Source organism: Myxocyprinus asiaticus, chromosome 42 (assembly GCF_019703515.2).
Source record: "Myxocyprinus asiaticus isolate MX2 ecotype Aquarium Trade chromosome 42, UBuf_Myxa_2, whole genome shotgun sequence".
NCBI classification, from domain to species: domain Eukaryota; kingdom Metazoa; phylum Chordata; class Actinopteri; order Cypriniformes; family Catostomidae; genus Myxocyprinus; species Myxocyprinus asiaticus.
In genome coordinates this window covers 27,360,625-27,383,805 of record NC_059385.1, presented here as the reverse complement: position 1 = coordinate 27,383,805, position 23,181 = coordinate 27,360,625, and the positions used below count along the sequence as shown (strand labels likewise).

The following is a 23,181-nucleotide window of genomic DNA, read 5'->3' as shown; positions in this document are numbered from 1 at the left end:
GGTGATATAGCAAAACAAAAATAAAAAATAGCCTTGTGATAATTTTTTTGCCTTTTGATGATATTCGGATGAAATCTAGGTCTCGGATAATCAAGGCATGTTTTCCACATTGTTTTTATCTAGCCCCTTAAACACTGGTGCATGTTGTGCTGCCGCCGACAATTTTTCACACTCAAATTTAAAAGCTCGCCATTCACACAAAGGGGAAGTTACCCAATTAAGCCCACCAAATCCAAGTTTTACATGTTTTCTTTAGAAATGTCAACAGCCTTCCAATAAAGTGAGTATTAAATTAAAGCTTAATCTCTCATCTCAACACTCATGTTATGTTTTGTCATAAACTGACACAATTAAGTTACTTTATTTAATTGCAAATGTGAAATTTCTGGAGTAGGTGCAGATGTGTTCTTAATAAGCCCACAATGCTTTTTTATTTTTTTATTTTTTTTAATGTAAATACTTCACATTTTACTAAATAAACACCTCAATTTTGATACATTTTTAGATTTAGTCCTAAAACATCAAAACCACTTAATGAAATATTTATTTTCTGAATCCAGCCAGCTTTAATCAGATTTGGACAGTCCTTATAATTTTTTCTCTGCCTATTCATTTTCTTCCTGCAATGAAAATAGATAAAGTATTTAAAGTTGACAATAAATTAAGTTAACAATTTTTAACATGAGGTTCAATGGGTTATTTGCTCAGTGGGCTTATTAGGAACAATAGGGGTCAATGAACAATAAACCTCAATAATTTATAGTAGAGTCAAGGTAAACATATAGAGGAAGTGACCCAATTAAAGAGAGGGTTCACCCAAAAATGAAAATTCTCATGATTTACTCACCCTCATGCCATCCCAGATGTGTATGACTTTCTTTCTTCAGCAGAACACAAATGAAGATTTTTGAAGAATATTTCAGATCTGTCTGTCCATACAATGCAAGTGAGTGGGTGCCAAAATCTTGAAGCTCCAAAAAGCACATATAGTCAGCATAAAAGTAATCCATAAGACTCCAGTGAATTAAATAATGTCTTCTGAATCGAAATGCAAGGTGTGTGTAAGAAATAGATCGATATTTAAAAGTTTTTTAATAAAAATGCCACTTTTGGCCAGCTGTGGTATGCACATTCACGAGGGTGGAGTACAAGCTGCCTCTTGCGTGACATAAACGCATTGGCAAGTTCACGCGAGAACTGACGTGTGAAATACGAAAAATACGGAAGCGCTGTGTTGTCTACAACAGAGGAGGAGGAATGTTATACAGAAGCTGAATTGGTTTTGCTATAAATTTGTATTTGCATCTGTTTCTTTTTCAAGATGGTGCTTGCGTGTGCCTCTCCAGATGCCTCAACCTACTGAAAAACATTGTGGCCTGTCTACACCGAGCGCGTCCGTTGACATGACGCAACGGCTTGAGGCTGTCTACGCTGGATGCATCAACACGAATGTTCGAAAGCATTTATTTATGTTGGTGGCAGTAGTAAGTCCAGCGCATTTACTGTCGGCGTGACACAACGGACGCTTCCAGTGTAGACAACATCATTGATTAAAATGGGTTCTATTGCTTGTTGATGCAACGTGACGCCCGCGTCCAGTGTAGACAGGGTGTGAGATTACATCCGTGGGCATCATCACAAGAGGAAAGACTAACTTTTCACAGATTTCCTATCAACGATCCTGAGTGAATCTGTGGCTGCTCGCTGACTCAATACACCCATTGAGTCACTCAAAATATTGAGGGTGTGCAGTGAACATTTTTCCCCTGCCGATTTCAGAACAGCCGAGGGATCCGACGATATCGACATGCCAACGCGCTTGCATCACGTGTGGCAGCTTGAACTGCACCCTCGTGAACGTGCATTTTACAGCTGGCCGGAAGCGAAGATTTATAGTAAAAAAAAAAATTAAATATTGACCTATTTCTTACACATACCTAACATTTCGCTTCAGAAGATATGAATTAATCCACTGGAGTCGAATGGATTACTTTCATGCTGCCTTTGTACTTTTTGGAGCTTCAAGATTTTGGCACCCATACACTTGCATTGTACAGAGCTGAAATAACCTTCTAAAAAGCTTAGTTTTTGTTCTACAGAAAAAAGAAAATCGCACTATTACACATCTGGGATGGCATGAAGGTGAGTAAATGATGAAAGAACTTTCATTTTTGGGTGAACTATCCCTTTAAGGAGAAAAAGGCTTCAAAAAGAATTTGTCCACAGTGATTCTTGGTGTACTGTCAGAAATTGAAAGTGAAAGTGAATTAGATTTGCTCGAGAACGGGGCAGTCTTCCGTTACCCCGTTGCAATATATACACCCCACACTTTGAGAACCACTGTATTAATGAATTGATTAAATTGAAGTCAACCAATGACATTGTTTTAAATGTTTAGAAAAAAAAAAAAATGCACTCAAAGGGAAAAAATGCCCCTGAAAATCAATTAAAGGGGCAAATATTGCACCTTGATAAAAAAGTTAATTTCTGACACTGCTAACAAACCCCTAGTGAAAGCCAAGGGCAACAGTGGGAAGGAAAACTCTTTGATGAGGAGGAAACCTTGGGAGGAACCAAGAAACAGTATTTTGAACTGATTCATGCAATTGAATCAAACCTTTCAACTCTAAAGCCACTTTTGCTAGTGAAGTTTAAATCAGAGGGGCTGTTGCAGACGTGCTCATACTTGAGTTTATGAGACATGGAGGGATCGCAAAGCTAGTCTAACGACACGGCCTTTAGGAAACTTAACGGAAAAATAAAAAAAGATTACTAAAATCATCGTAAAAGTTGTAATTCTCTCTACATTTGATGTAAAGTGTTTTAACAGAGGTGCACTTAGTTAGTATAAATTGTACTGAAGTCACAGTGTTTGTCTGATTGTCTTGAAACTCATCCTTCCGACCATAGGCTTCAAAACACATGATGTTGTGTCGCAGACATATTATTCTCTGTAGACTGCTTTGGATTAGATTAGATAATCACTTAAAGGTCTATTGAGAGCTGATCACATTTAAAACGTTATTTTGCTTTCACGCTTCATCCGAAAGAAGTAGAATTCACCATGAATACTTATAATAAATCTTTCTCTTTGGAAAATGTTTCACATAACATACAGCAAACAGAAAAAAAGGACTTTTACACAAGACATAAAATATTCAAAACTCAAAGAAAACTAAGACAACAGTTGTCATAGTGATTTTTTTTTTTTTTTTTTTGCATTGGATTTGTTATTAGAAAGCTAGATTTTCAGTTAGTTGGAAAAAAAAATGAATAGGCACCATATTTTAATTAAATTCTTTGTGCAACATCTTAATGTTGTTACCATTTTTCCATTGATATGTATTCTATTAGTAATTAGTATTAGTTTTCCAGTTAATTGAAATTGCTTTCTTTGCAATTGAGCGTTATATTTATATAGCGATTTTCTGACACTACACTCAAAGCACTTTACACAGTGAACAGGGGACTCTCCTCAACCACCACCAGTGTGCAGCATCCACCTGGATGATGCGACAACAGCCATAGAGCACCAGCTATTGGTGGAGAGGAGAGAGTAGGAGTTATAGAGCCAATTAATGGATGCTAAAGCTATTTTTAATAAGAGCAGATGTGGGTTCAGTTTCTGATAAATCTACAAGTACAAAAAATGGATGAGAGAGGAATCTTGTAATTCAAGATGGAACACAGTTTGAATGAATCTTTCTCACGCTCTCTATTTTTGTTATTTCCCATTATTCACAGCAACTTTTCAACTGCCAGTTGCTCCACCGATTGAGCTTACCGGACAACGATCTTACGGTACTACCGCCGGGCATCGCAAACCTCATCAACCTCAGGGAGCTGGACGTCAGCAAGAACAGTAAGCAAAACGACACCTTCATCTCCTTTATTTTTTCTCTTTGGATTACTATCACGCTATCAGTCCACCCATAACACAACCACAGGCCTACTGATATCTATACGCACTCTAACCCCTTATCCACTGTAATTCAGTTCATCACTGCAAGATCGACCTTGTTGAAATTCAGTTTACACGTCAGCACATGCAGCATTCATTCTAGGCTGTTTACCATTTGCATCCTGGAATATTAAAGGAATTACCTAAAAATTAAACTAAAATGTCAGTCCAAACCTGACTTTTTCTTATGCGGAACACAAAAGGGGATATTTTCAAGAATGCTGCGATGCTGATTTCCATGCAATAGCAATTGATAGTGACTCACTTTAAAACTAAAAAAAAAAAATGTGTCATGAAAGTAGTTCAAGCAAATCATATTTTCATATTCCAAGTCTTCTGAAGTGATGTGATCACTTTGAATGATGAAAAGACTGACATTAAGTCATTATTCACTATCAAATAATTGATCAACTCATGTATACAGAACACAAATAAAATTTGGTGACATGTCAATAACATCAAACATCATTAGGTTTAGTGAGGTTTGATTTTTTTTTATTTTTTCATTTATTTTTTTTTTAATTTGGAATGCCCAATTCCCAATGTGCTTTTAAATCCTCGTGGTGGTGTAGTGATTCGCCTCAGTCCGGGTGGCGGAGGACGAATCCCAGTTGCCTCCGCGTCTGAGACCATCAACCCGCGCATCTTATCACGTGGCTTGTTGAGCGTGTTGCCACGGAGACATAGCGCGTGTGGAGGCTTCACGCCATCCACCGCGGCAACCACGCCCAACTCACCACACGCCCCACCGAGAACGAACCACATTATAGCGACCATGAGGAGGTTACCCCATGTGACTTTACCCTCCCTAGCAACCGGGCCAATTTGGTTGCTTAGGAGACCTGGCTGGAGTCACTCAGCACGCCCTGGGATTCGAAATAGCAAACTAGCGAACTCCAGGGGTGGTAGCGAGGTTTGATGTTATTGATGTGTCACTAAACTTGATTTGGCTCTAGTCTGAACACATGAGTTTAATAGACTTTTGTAGTGCATTTCAGAGCTTCTGCAGATAGGTGACTATGTCGAGCTTACTTAATTTGCATTAATGTGTACAACACAAAATAAATTATATGGTGAAATTAGAGTGATAAATAAGAGAGTAACTGTGAGTTCCTTGAACTTTGGCTTAAAAATCAATAAAATTAAGATTTTAAGTTCTACTAACTCAAACAATCAAGTACAGAAGTGAGGTTGTGGGAAATACCCATAAGCCCTTGCTCTTGAATAATTTAAGCATGTTTGTTTGTTCAAAAGGAACTTATGTGGGCATTTAATTAGTTAAGATTTTGAGCTATTTTTAGTATTATTGATGTTGTGTGAAGTCACCTTTAGGGTGATAAATGTTCCTATTGGTGAGGTGGGATCCTGTTCAGTGCATGTAATGTGTCCCTGTGCATGTGAATGTGCATAGCTGAAGTGCAGCTTTATCTACCCTACTTAAGGGAATCAAGTTTAACAACTGACCTCAGTTATTATTTTCTTTTGAGACAATTACATCAAGTAGAAACAATCATATTAAAGTTCATTTGAAACAACGTACTATTATTTGTTAAATCTTATTCATGTGGCATACATTTTAAGTAAATAAAGTTTAATGAACTGATACATGTGTATAACAAACAAAGGTTTTCTAGTTATGCTGACATAACATGACCATAAGTTGAATTTACTTAAAAAGTATGATGCAGAAATTCTTCATATTTTAAATAAATCCAACACATAATTTTGTATTATGTATGTAGACAGTGAAGTGGTTCTCTATGGTTTGGTTCAGAGCCATAGTCATTCTGCTGCATGTATATTTACATTGTCATTGTTTTGGAAAACTAAATACCCACTAACAGATTACAGGAAAGCCTTGATAGACTGTAAATTGATAGCAGTCTGGTATTGATGTCATTCTGAACAGTTTAATTCATTCTCAAATATGAGTGAGGACCACACCACTCAATAGAATAGCAGAGAACACACACTCAAATTTTTGTTTACACACATCACTCTATCTGTCCACTGATGTGTTGCAGAATCTGATAATGTAATGATAGGCGATGACAAGCTCAGACTTGCAGAGGAAGCTTCATTGAACCCTTTTTTCTTTAATGCACCATCACTTTCTACTAGGAATGGTGATGATAGTATACAAAGAATTGTCTGCACCTGCTTACTAATGGACAGTGCTTGTGGGCATTGCAGTCGGAGATAGATGGATTTGGGGGAAAAAGAAAATGTGATTTTTGAATTTTTTTCATTGTGACAATTAACCAGATTTAAAACCTTTAATCAAATCAAAGCAGGTATAGTCATTACATTTCCCTAAACAACATTTTGACCATTTTGCCATTGCTTGGAATACATATCACAACACATTTCCTATAAAGTCTAAACAGCCAGAGTAATTTAGTTTTATATGTTTTTAGATTATCTAAATCCACTGAGCATTGGAAGTGACTCATAGACCATAATTTCCACTGCAATATAATTTTCCTCACTGACTAACCATAAAACAATACTTGCACCATATGCTGTTACCTTATGCTGCAATCATGTTGCATGAGTAAAAAAGACAAGAATGTAGTTATGAATAACAGCATAATACAAGTAGATATGATAAACTAAGGCCTCTTTAAGCCAAGTTAGATGCGACTAAACACAAAAGCAAAACATTTTTTGCACCAAAACTATTAACACACAATACAAAATTGTATTTATTGTCTAAAATAAAATTAGATACCTGAACGAATTGTTCTAAATCCCTAGAATAAAAAACAAAACAAATGGACATAGCCTCCAAATAAGTTAACAATGAGAACCACAGCAACAATAATAATTATAATAAAAATTGTGATACTACATCATCACAGTTCAATGATTCAGGCTTGGTGTGGAAGACTCTTATCGTTTATGGGTTATTTGTGTGTTTCTGTTAAAATTGTAGGAACTGATTTGAAGCAGGGCTAAGTGTAGTACAGGACCAAACTAACCTTTGTTAGATGATCAGTGCATTGTGCTTAGCCTTTAGTTTTTTTTTTTTTTTTTGTGCCCTATAACCACAGCTGGTGCTGGCACAGGGGGGCATCTGCAGTTTTTCAACATTCATTGCTGTGTGTTTGTTTTAGCGCAGTGTTTATCCCATCACTAAGTGTTCCCGTAAGTGTAATGACAAAACAAAGGTGATGTAAAATAAACTCTGGAGCACAGTCATCCCGCAGCCCCTGCGCAGGGTCACCGCGTGCGGATGTGCTCTCTGCTGTGAACACAAAGATTCATCCAAGTGTGTGTGGACTGACTTAGCTATACATTGATGACAGCATTTTTTTCTGCAAATTAGTTAAATCTTGTGTTTTTTGTTTAATCTAAAAATCCAAAAAGTTTTCTTTTGGTATTGTTAGTCTATAGTAATTAACTAGCTTGTATAAAAGCAATACATTTTGCTAGCTAAGTAAACGTGTGTTTGCGTTTGCATTTGCGTTAGTACAGGCTCACCTGTGGTTACTCAGCTCACAGTTATAATTTGCATGTAAATGCGTTTGAGGGAGGAAATCTTATCATAACTCTGTCACACTCCAGCTCTTGCGGTTTGGAGGACAGGAAATATGCAGTCTAGCGCTAATGCTGCATGAGCTTGCGTTGTTTCTAAAAAATGGTTAGGCGTCATTTCTCTTCAGTGGGCGATTTTGAGAAAGACCTTAAGAGTGTTGATGTAGCATATATCCTGTGACATGGATTTTGAGAGGGGGCAATAAAAGGAGAGCAAACATTAAACCAACATATTGAAATAATTGCTCTCTTTGTCTGACATTTCAGGCATCCAGGAGTTTCCCGAAAATATCAAGAACTGTAAAGTCCTGGCCATCGTAGAAGCAAGTGTGAACCCCATATCCAAGTAAGTACACAAGATTAATGAGATTAGAGCTCTCTTCCAAAGCCTAACAAAGGAACAAGTCAGCTAGGTAGGCCTAGGTAGCATTCTAGGTAGCTCTGTCTTTTAGAGCACATGCACAATGCCGATGCTAACTGTGGTCCGATTAAGGTGTATACGTGCTGGACGAAGCAAGCTACGATCACATTGTCTATGTCTGCAAGTCAGACTTCACAAAAGTCGGAACTAAAGTGTTTAAATGACTTTCGAAAAAGACAAAGTATTACCAACTGAAATCCAACAAGTGCATGTAAGCACACTGAATGATGTAATGGATCAGCTCACCTTTCTCCACAGGCTTCCAGAAGGTTTCACGCAGCTCCTCAGTCTGACCCAGCTCTACCTGAATGATGCCTTCCTCGAGTTCCTACCGGCCAGCTTCGGCAGGTCAGACCCACACACACACTCGTGCACACACAGATAAAACCCCATCCTAGTGAGAACAAGAAGAATCCAAGCTCAGATTTCAGTTTTCATTTCATTTAGATAAAAGTTCAAGTAAAGGATTGTACTACAGTAACATGTAATGCACAGCAAACACAACTTTTCTCCCAAAGTTTGGAAAAGGTTTCTGTTTTTCCAAGCACAAGTTAAACAGGTTTAACTTGCATCCATCAAGCTTATTGAAAAAATTTATGCAAGCTGTGAACCCATGAAACCATCTGAAATCAGATGATTTCTGACATCCCTGGAGCTCTCATGTTATGAACGCATTCCTGTGAAAATGCATGCAATTCCTGTGAAAGGACATGCAGCAAAACATTTGGCATGTATAAACACAGAGCTTCAAGTAAATTTTCATTGAGAGGTGTCGTGTTTAACTTGGGTCCTCAGGACACCTCAGGACCCATGCTGAATTTGCATACTACGACTACACATTAAAAGTATGTACTTTGCTGGTGTTGGGACATCTTGATTATGTAGTAAGATAATACGCAGGTCACATTCTTCCATACTGCTGTACTACCACATTATACAGTTGTGGTAGTTTGTATTTATATTGAAAAAAATAAATAATACGAAATCAGAAATACGCCATTCAGGCACCTTTTGAAATCCTTTTTTAAATTCAAGGACATTTACTTGACTCTCACTCTTTTCTGTTCCTCAGACTAACCAAACTGCAGATCCTGGAGCTGCGGGAGAACCAGTTAAAGATGTTGCCAAAGTAAGTGCTGCACTGGGATTGATTTAAATTATTAAAAATATTACAATGGTGATTTGTGCTGCTGTAGCTCTTCCGATAACTGCATTATAACTCTGTGGTATTATATTGTTCAGCCTTACATAAGAGGCACTCAAGTGACATGCTGTGACAGGTTTTATAATTGTTTCTGGCTCTGGAGCCAATATTGCATCATCTGAGTTCCCGATTGTTTGCTTTTGAGTGTGAGAGATGAGTTGGGCATTGGCACGATCTCTGTAGCACCCACTCCTCAGTTCTTCGTCAGACCAGCCAATCAAAACACACAGCCCTGCTGTGTTTGACGTAAAGGTTCCACATGAACTTTGTTTGGGGTGAGATAGCCAGGACTAGAGTAGTTCAATACAGCAATACAATTTCTTTAAAGCTGCACTACGGAATTAGCGACATCTGTTTTTGAAACCAGAAACTACAAGTAGCTTGCAGTGGAACACTTGTTGAGATTCAGCATTGTTCTTCTGCACTAATGAATATCTGGTTTTGAGGTTACCTGCTGGACTTTGCCTGTGAACAACGATTTTCACCTGCAGAGCCGGAGACATAACGTGTTATTTTCTCATTGATATTATGTTATTCGATTAAACGTTTATAACCGAGATATTACTTGCTTTGAGGAAGATACCGTAAACAATATACTTTCTTTAAATATTTTAATATGTTTATCTTATTATCTTATGATTAAGTTTTGTCCACTACACATTAATGTTTGTATTGTACTACATATATCTCACATTGCATTTGTGGCATAATGTTGATTACCACACACACACACAAAGATATATCCCTCCTTTAAAAAAAAGAAGAAATTTTATATTCTTTAAACTAGGGATGTCAAAGGTACTTTGGTACCAAGTGGATACTATGTGTGAAGCTGCTTATATGCTGAAAACACACAGATCAAAACACCAGGTTTAATGAGCATCATGTGCTGTGCTTGTTGTAGTAGATGACAGGATAGAGCGCACATTTACTGTAAACAGCGCAGCACCTGCAGACTATGTTTATGTAATTAAATTGCAGCATTTTGCACTGTAATAATCACACTGGGCCATATAAAACTACCATCAAAATAAATGCTTGACAGGAGAATTGAAGAAAATCAGGACAGAAATATATTACTACTGTATAGTACAATGCAGTATTTACTGTTGTAATAGTAATAATAATATTTAAGCAGTATTTCACAAGCAAGAGTTCTGTTGTACTGAATAGAAGTTATCAATATTTTCATGTATAATGTGATGCTCTGTTGTGCAGCACATTATTTAACAAAAATAAGACCAATGTTGTGTTTTGGATTATGCTGTGAGGATTTTTACCGACACATTTCATTTGAATAAAAAAAATGCAATGGTATGTTGAAAAACATTTGAACTATTTTCATTTGATTAAAGTTTTAGTAATATATTTGATTACACACTATTTTGATAAAGAAAACTGATTAAACTTCAGACTGGGAATGGAAAATTTGGGGAAAGAATGGAATTTAGAAAAAAAAAAAATCTTGAAGTAATATTTACTTCAGAAACTCCCAAAAAACATGCAATTGTTTTAATTTATGATTTACATTGATACATTTAATTGTAACTTTTTTGGTATTGAAATTGGTATCAAGAATTATGAAATTTTACTGGTATCGGTACCGACTACTGAAATTTTGGAATCGTGACAACCCTACTTTATACATAGATTTTGTGCATTTTTATTTATTTATTATTTTTTATTTTTTTGTGCATAATTCAATTCCTAACTAAGTCTGATTTTTCAAGCCCAAACCATCTTCACATTTGGTGAAAAATCCAATTGAAATCAGATTTTTTTTCATCATTCATTGTGTGATGGGTTTTATGTCAATACAACAAGAAGACACAAGAAGATGTCATTTACAAATTTCTTTACACTCTTTCAATGACAAACGTGTTCAGATTTGGATACTGTCATGAAAAACATATTGGCTAATGTCTAATGCCTCATACTGTAAATGCTAATGCCTCATGCATAGTGAACCTACTTCACTTGTGTTGTTACTATGACAACCTGTGTGTACGTGCTAGCAAAAGCAACTATAGTCTGAACAGAAAGAAATTAGATCTGGCCACATATAACTACCAGTTTGAACAGTTATTCTTAGAAATCAGATCTACGGAAAAATTGGATTTCCCCTGCCTTGTGAACAAAGCCTAAGAGCGTTCACAAACCTATAATTAGTTATAGAGATAACTACAATAAATAGTGGTGTTTGGTAAGACAAGCATCACATGTACTACAGCTCATACTTTTTTCTTCATAAAATCTACCTTTCAAAGTTTTAAATCATAAAGTAACCCAAGCCAGGCCTCTTTTCTGGATCAGCAAGTGTACCAGCAAGAGACGTAAATGCCCTAATCAAAGACAGGAAGACGGCTGTCCCTCATGAATCGTGACTCAGTGTTTCACTTTCCCCCGGTAGCTTTTTTACTGTCATTTCAGTCAGTCTTGTGCTGCTTCAGCAGTCTCTCAGTTGTCCATTGTGTGGTTTGATCTTATGATGTGTGTGTCTGTAATACTAATGAGCTGTGGATTGCTCAGCACTCTGGGTGTCAGTCCGTTGGTTCCCGATGAATGAACCCCTCATACAAGTGTTGGGGTGTAACTAACTTAAGGCCAAAGTATTCTTCGGTTTTCCAGAGAATGAAATGTAACTAACCAGAGAAATAATAGTAAAAAAGATCAAGTTGGTCTTATGTTCATTTTAAAATCACATTTTTACTAAATTCAATGTGCCATTTAATCATTTTGGCTTTCAATTCCTCTTCTTGCAGTTGGTTTCTAGATTAGATATATCTGTAGGCTCATGTTGATCTGTGTCCATGTCATCGGTGGCTTAGACCCCACGCTAAAGCAAACCTACCTGAGTGGTTAATGTTAGTTCATGGTTGGACACAGATATTGAGAGCGGTATGTTCATAAGCTGCTTTGTAACAGGATGGCGTGGCTATAGAAATTGTAAAGAGTGAAAAGATGCATAGAAATAAATAGAGAAAAAGAAATAAAGCCTGTTAACACTACGTCCAATTCAACTAAATGGCAGTTTAAAGTTGGGTTTGTTTTTGGATTTTGTTTAGTGTTTGTTTGCTTTGAGGCCATTTACTGTAAATTATAATTTAGTATTAGTTACACATTTAAAATGGAGGGAGGGGGTATGTGGTTTGTATGTGCAAGGCAACTGGTGGAGTCTCTGGTGCCCCCCTAGGGTAAGATAAGGCCCACGTAGGGACAAGGTGCACTATGCAGACTGCATAATATGCATATAGGGAGCGGCAGTACCGGTCAGTTAATGCTACACTGAAGGTGAATAATACCAAGAAATTGAGATTGTATTCATACATTGTTGGATCTGTGTAATTTTGTACATCTTATTGAACATTTATATTGAACATTCTGTTTTTCAATAAAAAAATCCAACGTTTCAGCGCAATGTGTGGACTATTCAGAGGGCCCCTTACTACACCATCCACAGTATTAGCATGTTTCAGCACAATGTGTGGACTTTTCAGACAGCCCCTTACCACACCCTCCACAGTATTAGCATGTTTCAGCACAATGTGTGGACTTTTCAGACGGCCCCTTACCTGCCGTATGATACATTTCCAACTTATATCAATGTTACATTAACTATCTGAAATGATTTCGCTGCAATGCCATCTGACCAGCTTACGGGACAAATCGCATCCCATATTGATCTGATACGGGACGCATCATTTCATATTTAAACACGGGGAGATCCCGTACTTTACAGGACGGGTGGCAACCCCACCTGGAGGTCTAATACATTCTCATGTGCAAAGTGTGGATGTGGAAAATTTTATTTTATTGGGAGAAATTGTAAATCGGTAGTACGTCAGGAGGAGGGGTGGAAAAACAGGAGAAACCCAGTAAAATCAGGAGTGTTGGCAGGTATGAAAATGTCAAGTCTTTCTCTTTCAGTAAAATGTACCAAGAATATTGATGACTCATCGTGCACTGAGGGGCGTTTAAATTTGTGTCCATATAAAAATGAATTAATAATTGTCAATAAAATTTTTCGCACCAGAGCTATCTACAAAGAGTCTGATAAGGCAAATTTGAAAACAGAAAAGAAAAATCATGAATAGAAAAAAAAAAATATCGCTTAATTTCCTGTCCTCTAAATAATATTTCCTATAAATATCTGTTGAAATATGTCCTATAAATATGTGTTGAAAGGATAACGACAAAATTACTAAATAAAAAAATAAAGTATGTTTCAGAACAGCACAACCAGTCAATTTTTGCAGATTAATGAATATAAAAAAGTAGTATGCGTAACTGTGATTTTTTTTAAATGCGTTTTGATTTGCAAATATGAGAACGCATTTATTTTCTGAGTTCAGTTAGAGAGAAACTTTTTTTCCTTTCTTTCTTTGTAGTTGCTTGAGAGAATTCAGAGTATTCTTTGAATCTCCCAAACTTGGCCTTTAGGTGTGAATATGACTTTGAGAAATATATTTGGGTGTTATTTTAATGCTTTGGTTTTATGTGACGCTGAACAGTCTAACAGTGTTTTAAAACAGCCAATGAAAAGTGGATTAGCAATAGCTACCTGTTCATTTTGTCTCCCATTTACTTGCCTCTGGGGTGCCATTGCATGCACTTTCTGAGAAGAAAAGTCTAAGCTGTGGTTGATGTGCTTCTACAAGTTGTTCATCTGCCGTTCAGTCAGTTCCATAAAACCCATGATCACACACATATATGTTTGTGTGCACATCTTATATATGCTTAATCCAGTGTTAATAGTGTTTGTAATGTGTGTGTGTGTGTGTTTGCAGGAGCATGCATAAACTCACGCAGCTGGAGCGCTTGGATCTGGGGAGTAATGAGTTCACTGAAGTGGTGAGTAGCACCTGCCTCTCTTTCAGGTGTTGCATGCATTACAGCAGCTTTTTCCTGCGCTGCGTTTACCTTCTAGATTTCAATGTGGCCAGGTGTCAGATTTAAAGACAGTGAATACAGTTGCGCTCATTGAAGCATTCTCTGTTAGATTGTGCCTAATATGCATCTGTCTGCTCAAATGTTATCCACTGAAACCAGTGGCAGAGAATTTGAGATTGAAATTTTCCATTTTCCTTTCTAGCCTGAAGTACTGGAGCAGCTTACAGGAATTAGAGAGCTGTGGATGGATGGAAATAAACTGACATTTTTTCCAGGGGTGAGTTTTTTTTTTTTTTTTTTAAAGTTCATTCAGAAAGGCAAAACTGCACCAAAACAATTAAAATTCTGCTTCCGTTTTTAAATATAAACTAATTGGGCATAATTCATGAAACCTGAGCAGAGCAAATATCTCTGTAAATCATTTATGCAAGCATTCTTGCATACACTTCTGCATAACTGCCACATGAGTGTATCGTAGAATGCTAAACAGAAGAAATTTGATTACAATCACTTATTACTTTGTAATCAGATTACACCCAACAGCCAACACTGATGGAATGGCTTTAGTGACGTGGCGACTCATAATTAATCACTTGCTCAGTCTATTCTAATCCTGATTTCCCTGCATGTAAAAAGACGCTGAAACCATGACAACGAGCCTTGATCAATACAGAATGGTACGGTTCAGAAATGGTAACCCCTTGGCCCAGTCGTTGAAAAGGGGCTAATGTTTAGCATGGAATGATGGAACAGAGCAACGTATGTAAATTGTCTCGTTCATACTTTTAACAAATTTCTTTGTTAATTGTTCATAAAACCATTCTAATGTATTCTTATGCGTTTCTTATCTATTACGTATTTGTTGCATCAACGTTTTGCACGGAATGCTTAACAATAAAATTTCTGTGTAAATTGTTTGTGAATCCATTCATGCATAGAACTCTTAATAAAACAAAGGTCTTTAAATTGTTCGTAAAACCATTCATACGTAAATTGTTGCATTAATGTTTAGAGTAGAACGCTTAACGAAACAAATTTTGGTGTAAATTGTTCATTCTTATGTAAGTTTTTGCATTAACTTTTTGCATTTAAAGCTCATAGGAATATTCCAGGTTTATGTCAAGTTAAGCTAAATTGACAGAATTAGCAATATTGATTACCACAAAATTATATTTGGACTCATCCCTCCTTTTCTTTAAAAAAAAAAAAAAAAAAAAAAAGTCAAAATCTGGGGTACAGTGTGGCACTTATGTGAATGGGGCCAATTTGTAAACATTAAAATACTCACAGTATAGACACAAGACATAAACAACATTCCTGTTAACAAGATTTAAGTGTGATCATTGACTAACCCTTTCTGTTTAAAGTTATAGCCAATTTTACAACTTGCCCTGATGATATAATGTCAGCAAAACCTAAAACCCTTAAATGACTTAAAAATTAGGATTTAAACAACTTTCCAGTTTAAATAATACATGAGTTTTAACAGAAGAATTAATGTAAGTGCTTTTATAAAATTATAAGCTTCACATTTCTGCCTTTAAACCTTCTAAAAATTGTCCCCATTCACTTCCATTGTAAGTGCCTCATTGGAACCTTGATATTTCTTTTTTTAAAGAAAAGGAGGAATGAGTCAAAATGTATGTTTGTAGTAATCAACATTATGCCATAAATGCTGTCGACTTAGCTTAAGTTGTATTGAACCCAGAACATTCCATCAGCAACAAATTTCTCTGAAAATTGCTCAAGCCATTCTTGCGCAAATTGTTACATTTAATGTTTTGCATTGAACGCTTAACAGAACTAATTTCTGTTAAAATTGTTTGTAAAACTATTCTTGCTTCATTTGCTGCATTCTTGCTTAATATGAACCACTAAATAGAACAAATTTCAAAACCTCTTTTTTTAATAAATTGTCACATTGATGTTTAACGTGACATTTGTGCGACAATTTACGTGTTTTAAAAACAAGACATTGTTCATAACTTAAACTCATATAAACATCAAAAAATGTTAGGAGTTAAGACAACTAGAAAGATGTGTTAAACATGACTTCTGGTGAAAATCTAGTACCTACATTCCTTCAGGAACATGGGGTTCTCTTCCAGCCGCAAGCTCCTTTTAAATAGGTCGTAATTAAGGCATTAGCTTGCTGCTGAGAACAAACTGACAGTAATTGCGAGCCTTGCCAGCTGGATTCGGATTCTGATTTTTCAGTTCATTCTCTTGAACAAAGCTGCAAACAGTCTGCTACAATGACCTCTAAACAGACTGGATATCAGGGCGGCACTGTGACCTCCTCCCCTTCCTGACCGGAGAGACCGGCTTACTCTATCCACTGCATGTCCTTGAGCAAGGCTGAACGGCCATATGTTTCTCAGTTTGCAGAATTCAATTTCTCTTTTGTTATTAAAGCTTTTGATTAAGCTTCTTATGGTGTACCCACGAGAGCAGCTCATGCTTGTGGTGATAAATGGACAGTAGGGTTTGTTACAAAGACACATACAGGCTGACTGATTGCAGTTTTGGCAGATAGCTTCTAATTGATCGTCACTCTGGCGCATTCAAAGTTCAAGATCACCCTGTTCTGTGGCGTGCTCCATTCATACTCCATTGTGGCTCATTTAAAGTCAACATGAAATCAAAATGTACATTTTTCAATTTCAATTTCAATGTTCCTGTTCTTATTGTGCTCGATTCAGAGTCAACTCAAGATGGCACCGAGTATGGCTGCTGCATTGCAAGCACCGACACAACATTGCAGTTCTATGTTTGTTTTGTTTACAATTCTTATGTTTTTTTGTCTTGGATGTTGTCTGCCTTATTGTCTATAACAGACAAACACTTTTGGACATTGGTTCTGCAATTGCACACCGTAAACCGGACTTCAAATTCCTCAATGCCGACCCGCTGTTTACAAACACCGCAGTGGAGTCCTTTGTCTGGGCAGCCCAGCCACGGAAACACAGAAGGAAAAGGGGAAGGAGAGCCGGCATTCTTATCAGAGTAAGACATCGTATAAATCGACCCCCGCTACCCACTATTCTACTGGCAAATGTTCAGTCTCTGGACAACAAGCTCTGCGAGCTGAGAGCGTGAATCTCTTTCCAATGAGAGACGAGGGACTGCTGCATTATCTGCCATACAGAAACTTGGATCTCTGCTGAGATTCCAGATTCGGCCATCGAACATGCGGGGTTCTCCGTGCACCGAGCGGACAGAGCAAAAGACCACTCAGGTAAAACCAGAGGTGGTGGTGTATGTTTTATGATCAACAAATCCTGGTGTGATCAGAGGAATGTACATTCTATCGAGTCTTTCTGCTCTCCTGATCTGGAATTTCTCATGCTTCTGTGTTGACCATTCTGGCTACCGAGGGAATTCACAGTGGTCATTATCAATGCTGTGTACATCCCACCACAAGCCGACACAGACCGGGCACTCAAGGTACTGTATGGGATTATAAGTGAGCAGGAAACCGCGCACCCTGAGGCCACGTTTATTGTGACCAGGGACTTAAACAAAGCCAATTTCAAATCAATCGCACCAAAATGCTACCAACACATCGGTTTCAACACACGATGGGACCGGGTTTTGGACCATTGCTACTCTCCCTTCCGGGATGGCTACAAATCCCTCCCCTGCCCACCATTTGGCAAATCGGACCACTCTTCCATTCTGCTTCTGCCCGCTTACAGGTAGAAACTGAAACAGGAAGCACCCACCCTCAGAACGATCCAGTGCTGGTCGGACCAATCAGATTCTACGCTACAAGACTGTTTTGATCACGCGGACTGGGAGATGTTACGGTCCACCTCTGATGACGACATTGAGGTTTACACTGATAGCATAATGTGTTTCATCAGAAAGTGCATAGAGGACGTTGTTCCGACCAAAACAATACGGATCTACACCAACCAGAAGCCATGGATAAATAGCGATGTTCGCGTGGCACTTGATGCGCGGACCTCCGCTTTTAATTCCGGGAACGCGGAGGAGCATACACAAGCCAGTTATGCCCTCCGCAAAACTATCAGAGCAGCCAAACACCAGTACAGGGACAAGATTGAAGGACAGTTTAACACCACCAACTCTAGAAGCATGTGGCAGGGAATTAATATCATCACGGACTTAATATTAAAAACTCCTCCGTGAACACTGCTGCCTCTCTCCCGGATGAGCTGAATACTTTTTATGCTCGTTTCGGGGGAAATAACACCGCCCTCGCAGAGAGAGCTCTCGCGGCCGAAGCTACAGTGGTTAGTTCACTCTCCGTCTCTGTAGCGGATGTAACCCGATCCTTCCGACGGGTGAATATCCGTAAAGCTGCGGGTCCAGACGGCATTCCGAGCCGCGTCATCGTAGCATGCGCGAACCAACTGGCTGGTGTTTTTACAGACAATTTCAACCTTTCCCTCTCCTTGTCTGTGGTCCCCACATGCTTTAAAACGTCCACCATTGTGCCTGTAACAAAGCAATCCAAAATCGCTTGCTTAAATGACTGGCATCCTGTTGCTCTGACCCCCATCATCAGCAAATGCTTTGAGAAACTTACATCTGCTCTGTGCTGCCTCCCTCACTGGACCCATTGCAGTTTGCTTACTACAACAACCTCTCCACTGATGATACCATTGCATCTACACTACACACTGCTCTCTCCCACCTGGAAAAAAGGAACACTTATGTGAGAATGCTGTTTGTAGACTACAGCTCAGCATTCAACACCATAGTGCCCTCCAAGCTTGATGTGAAACTCCGGGCTCTGGGCTTAAACAGCTTGCTGTGCAGCTGGATCCTGGACTTCCTGTCAAGCAGACGCCAGGTGGTTAGAATGGGCAGCAACATCTCCTCATCACTGACCCTCAACACTGGAGCCCCACAGGGCTATGTTCTCAGCCCACTCCTGTATTCCCTGTACACACATGACTGTGTGGCAACACACAGCTCCAATGCCATCATTAAGTTTGCTGATGATACAACGGTGGTAGGTCTGATCACTGACAATGATGAAACGGCCTACAGAGAGGAGGTACACACTCTGACATGCTGGTGTCAGGAGCACAACCTCTGGTGGACTTCAGGAAAAAAGACAGGGAACACATCCCCATCATCATCAATGGAGCACCGGTGGAGAGAGTCAGCAGCTTCAAGTTCCTCGGTGTCCACATCACTGAGGAAATCACATGGTCTTTCCACACTAAATCCGCTGACCCCGCTCTGTCATTTTACGTGACCTACCACTTCGTGGCTGAGTTGCTGTCATTCCCCAAAAAAAAAATAAATCCGATATTTACAAGTCTGATCCAAACCACATTTGTAGGTGGTTTGGAATCCGATTAAAATCAGATTTTTTATAATGCGCCTCAGTCTGAACTGTCAGATCTAATTTTTCATTAGTTGTGTGCGACGGGTTGTTTCATCAGGTATTGCGATGAGAATACATGCACTGCATTCCAAACGGTATAAACAATGCCTTCACAGGACATTTCCAAGGGAAAACAATAATGATGGCCATACTGTGGGATCGTTACAAGATCATTTTCAGTAAAAAATGGTTTAAAAATTGGCGTCCCGTATTGGATAAAATAAGGGACGTTTGGCGAAAACAGGACTGTTGTAAACCTAACATCATTAAACATTGCATATGCCACCTCTCCTATTTTTTTAAGCAGTTTTCTATGAAGAATGTGTTAACATTTGGATGCCCTCATGAAATACATCCACTGATAAACACTCACGCATTGTGAACATACACTATATTGCCAAAAGTATTCGCTCATCTGCCTTTAGACGCATATGAACTTAAGTGACATCCCATTCTTAATCCATAGGGTTTAATATGACGTCGGCCCACCCTTTGCGGCTATAACAGCTTCAACTCTTCTGGGAAGGCTTTCCACAAGGTTTAGGAGTGTGTTTATGGGAATTTTTGACCATTCTTCCAGAAGCGCATTTGTGAGGTCAGACACTGATGTTGGACGAGAAGGCCTGGCTCGCAGTCTTCGCTCTAATTCATCCCAAAGGTGCTCTATCAGGTTGAGGTCAGGACTCTGTGCAGGCCAGTCAAGTTCTTCCACACCAAACTCGCTCATCCATGTCTTTATGGACCTTGCTTTGTGCACTGGTGCACAAATGTTGGAATAGGAAGGGGCCATCCCCAAACTGTTCCCACAAAGTTGGGAGCATGGAATTGTCCAAAATCTCTTGGTATGCTGAAGCATTCAGAGTTCCTTTCACTGGAACTAAGGGGCCAAGCCCAGCTCCTGAAAAACAACCCCACACCATAATCCCCCCTCCACCAAACTTCACAGTTGGCACAATGCAGTCAGACAAGTACCGTTCTCCTGGCAACCGCCAAACCCAGACTCGTCCATTAGATTGCCAGATGGAGAAGCGTGATTCGTCACTCCAGAGAACGCGTCTCCACTGCTCTAGAGTCCAGTGGCGGCGTGCTTTACACCACTGCATCCGACGCTTTGCATTGCACTTGGTGATGTATGGCTTGGATGCAGCTGCTCGGCCATGGAAACCCATTCCATGAAGCTCTCTACGCACTGTTCTTGAGCTAATCTTAAGGCTACATGAACTTTGGAGGTCTGTAGCGATTGACTCTGCAGAAAGTTGGCGACCTCTGCGCACTATGCACCTCAGCATCCGCTGACCCCGCTCTGTCATTTTACGTGGCCTACCACTTCGTGGCTGAGTTGCTGTCATTCCCAATCGCTTCCACTTTGTTATAATACCACTGACAGTTGACTGTGGAATATTTAGTAGCGAGGAAATTTCACGACTGTACTTGTTGCACAGGTGGCATCCTATCACAGTACCACGCTGGAATTCACTGAGCTCCTGAGAGCGGCTCATTCTTTCACAAATGTTTGTAGAAGCAGTCTGCATGCTGGTGCTTCATTTTATACACCTGTGGCCATGGAAGTGATTGGAACACCTGAATTCAATTATTTGGATGGGTGAGCGAATACTTTTGGCAATATAGTGTACGTAAGTTTGCATCGTTATATGACAACTAATGGAGACGTGCTAGCAAAAGCGACTGCAGTCTGAACAACAAAAAATCCAATCTGTCCACATATAACTTGCAGTTTGAAATGTCTAAAAATCAGATTTTTCCTGCAGTGTGAACAGAGCCCTAGTGCTGCTAATTGTTATTCTTAATGATTGTTACGTTAATGTAGTGAAGGACTACTCTGACTTTAATATGGAATGCTCACTATTTATGATTCAGCCTTACTTTTTTCTGGTTGAATATTCTATCACCTGGAAATACTTCACATTATGGCAGTAAAATTGGTAGTGAATGCTATTTCATATTGACTTTAAGACTTCAGCTGATGTCTCAGAGATCGTCCATGCTCCAGACACATTGAGCTTATGTAGCAGATGCAGGTTAGAATCTGGGATGTGTCATGTCCCGATCCTGTTGATCTTCTCGCTAACATTTCCTGTAATCTTTCCCAATGAAAAAAAAAATGGCAAAAAGCATAAAATAATAAAAATAAAAATAAACTTTCAGCTATAAGCAGCAAGATAACTATTTTTTTTTACTATTGTACTATGGGTCAGTTTTTTGTCCAGATCTATTGTTATTTAAAAATGCATAAAAAAATGCAATTTACACAAAACAATTACTTGAAAACAATCTTCTTTGCTACGATGAACTGTATTTTGAATAATACAAAGTCATTTGTATGTTTTTTTCTTTTCTTTTTCTTGGACTTAAAGTAAAAACTGTCTAAGTGGTGAAATTCTTAATATTCTCTTTTCAATTCTTAAAAAAATAAATATTGGCATAAGTACTGCGGAATAATCTTATTTTCTATAAAAAAAAATAAAAAAACACAATTTTGTTTTGAAATATTAATATTTAGAAAAACTTTTGTCCACCTGTCATGTGATGTAACCAACATCCGTCATAAGACAAATAAATAAAACAATTGGAGAGGACACCTGTAGTCCCTCATGACCATGTGTAAAGTTTTAAAAAATATCAGATATTATGATATTTTTATGTAAAGACACATTTTGTTCATGTCAAATGGAGTAAATATTAAGAAAACATTTTGATATTTGTGACTAAAATTCATGGTATTTGAACAAATATATATTTTATCTTGATTAATGGTTGAAAACTTTTTTTTTTATTAATGATTGTGTGCACTCATTGAATACTTATGTATTTTATTTAAATTTTTAGTCATTTAATTATTTGTATATATTTTTTTTTACAAATATTTTACAGTATTTTATACAAAATTTTAAAACCAACACGGACTCGGACTTGACACTTGTTTTAAATAGGGATAAGCATTATCGAGTAACTTTGTAGTCGAGTACTCTAACCCATAAAAAACAAGTAATCGATTATTTGTAAATTAAAATGTAAGTTAAAAATAACAGGTATGCGACATTGATATTTTGTTTTATTCATAGAAGTTACTAAGAGCAGTTTCAAAATTAGCTAACTTCAAATGTAATTAGAAATTTATTAAATTTAATTCATTTAATTTTAGAAAATAAAATGTTTTAATGAACAATATGCATTAATAAAAATGAAAAATAATAATAGTAAGAAAACATTTGCACTGACCCGGAGTTTACATAGAAAGCAATACTGATGGAATAAAGGTAATGCACATTTACTGTATAAAACACTAAGTCTACATAAAGGCTATCACATTTTTATCATTTGTGAAACATTTTATTATATCACAAAATCAATTTGTGATATTCAAGTAGTGTTTTTAATAGTCAAGTAGGTGGTGCCGAACGAGTACTCGATTAATCGATTCCTATTGTACATCCCTAGTTTTAAACTAGATTTTAGAAAGATTTCTCATTATTTTCATCTTGGGCACCCTTATTTGATTTGACCCCTGGACTATCACTCTACTACTGGTTTTGCACTGGATCTGTGCTAGAAATCAAATACTTATACCTGGTCCTCTGTCTGGACTGACCATGTTTATGGAAATACAACATTTAAAAGGTCCCTTTAGCAGGTTTTGACAATCTTAAGTTCAAAGGTTGCTTATTTTCATTGTAAATAATACTGAACCTGTTCTGTTTCTCAACTGACTCATTGCCTATAATGACTAAAACTGAAAATAAAATAAAATTAAATAGAAGTAGAAATGTCTCCATGAAATAACC

The 23,181-nt window shown here is 37.9% G+C and overlaps 1 protein-coding gene across 4 annotated transcripts in view; it reads left to right on the top strand.

The window, feature by feature from the left end:
- The window catches only part of LOC127433048 (erbin-like), a 125,320-nt gene that overhangs the window by 59,298 nt on the left and 42,841 nt on the right, over positions 1-23,181 (top strand). For all 4 annotated transcript variants that reach the window (XM_051684670.1, XM_051684668.1, XM_051684669.1 and 1 more), the window contains exons 3-8: positions 3,745-3,862; positions 7,766-7,844; positions 8,178-8,267; positions 8,992-9,048; positions 13,911-13,974; positions 14,216-14,290. In XM_051684670.1, coding sequence (XP_051540630.1) covers positions 3,745-3,862; positions 7,766-7,844; positions 8,178-8,267; positions 8,992-9,048; positions 13,911-13,974; positions 14,216-14,290 — 483 coding nt within the window. The remainder of the gene's footprint in view (positions 1-3,744; positions 3,863-7,765; positions 7,845-8,177; positions 8,268-8,991; positions 9,049-13,910; positions 13,975-14,215; positions 14,291-23,181) is intronic.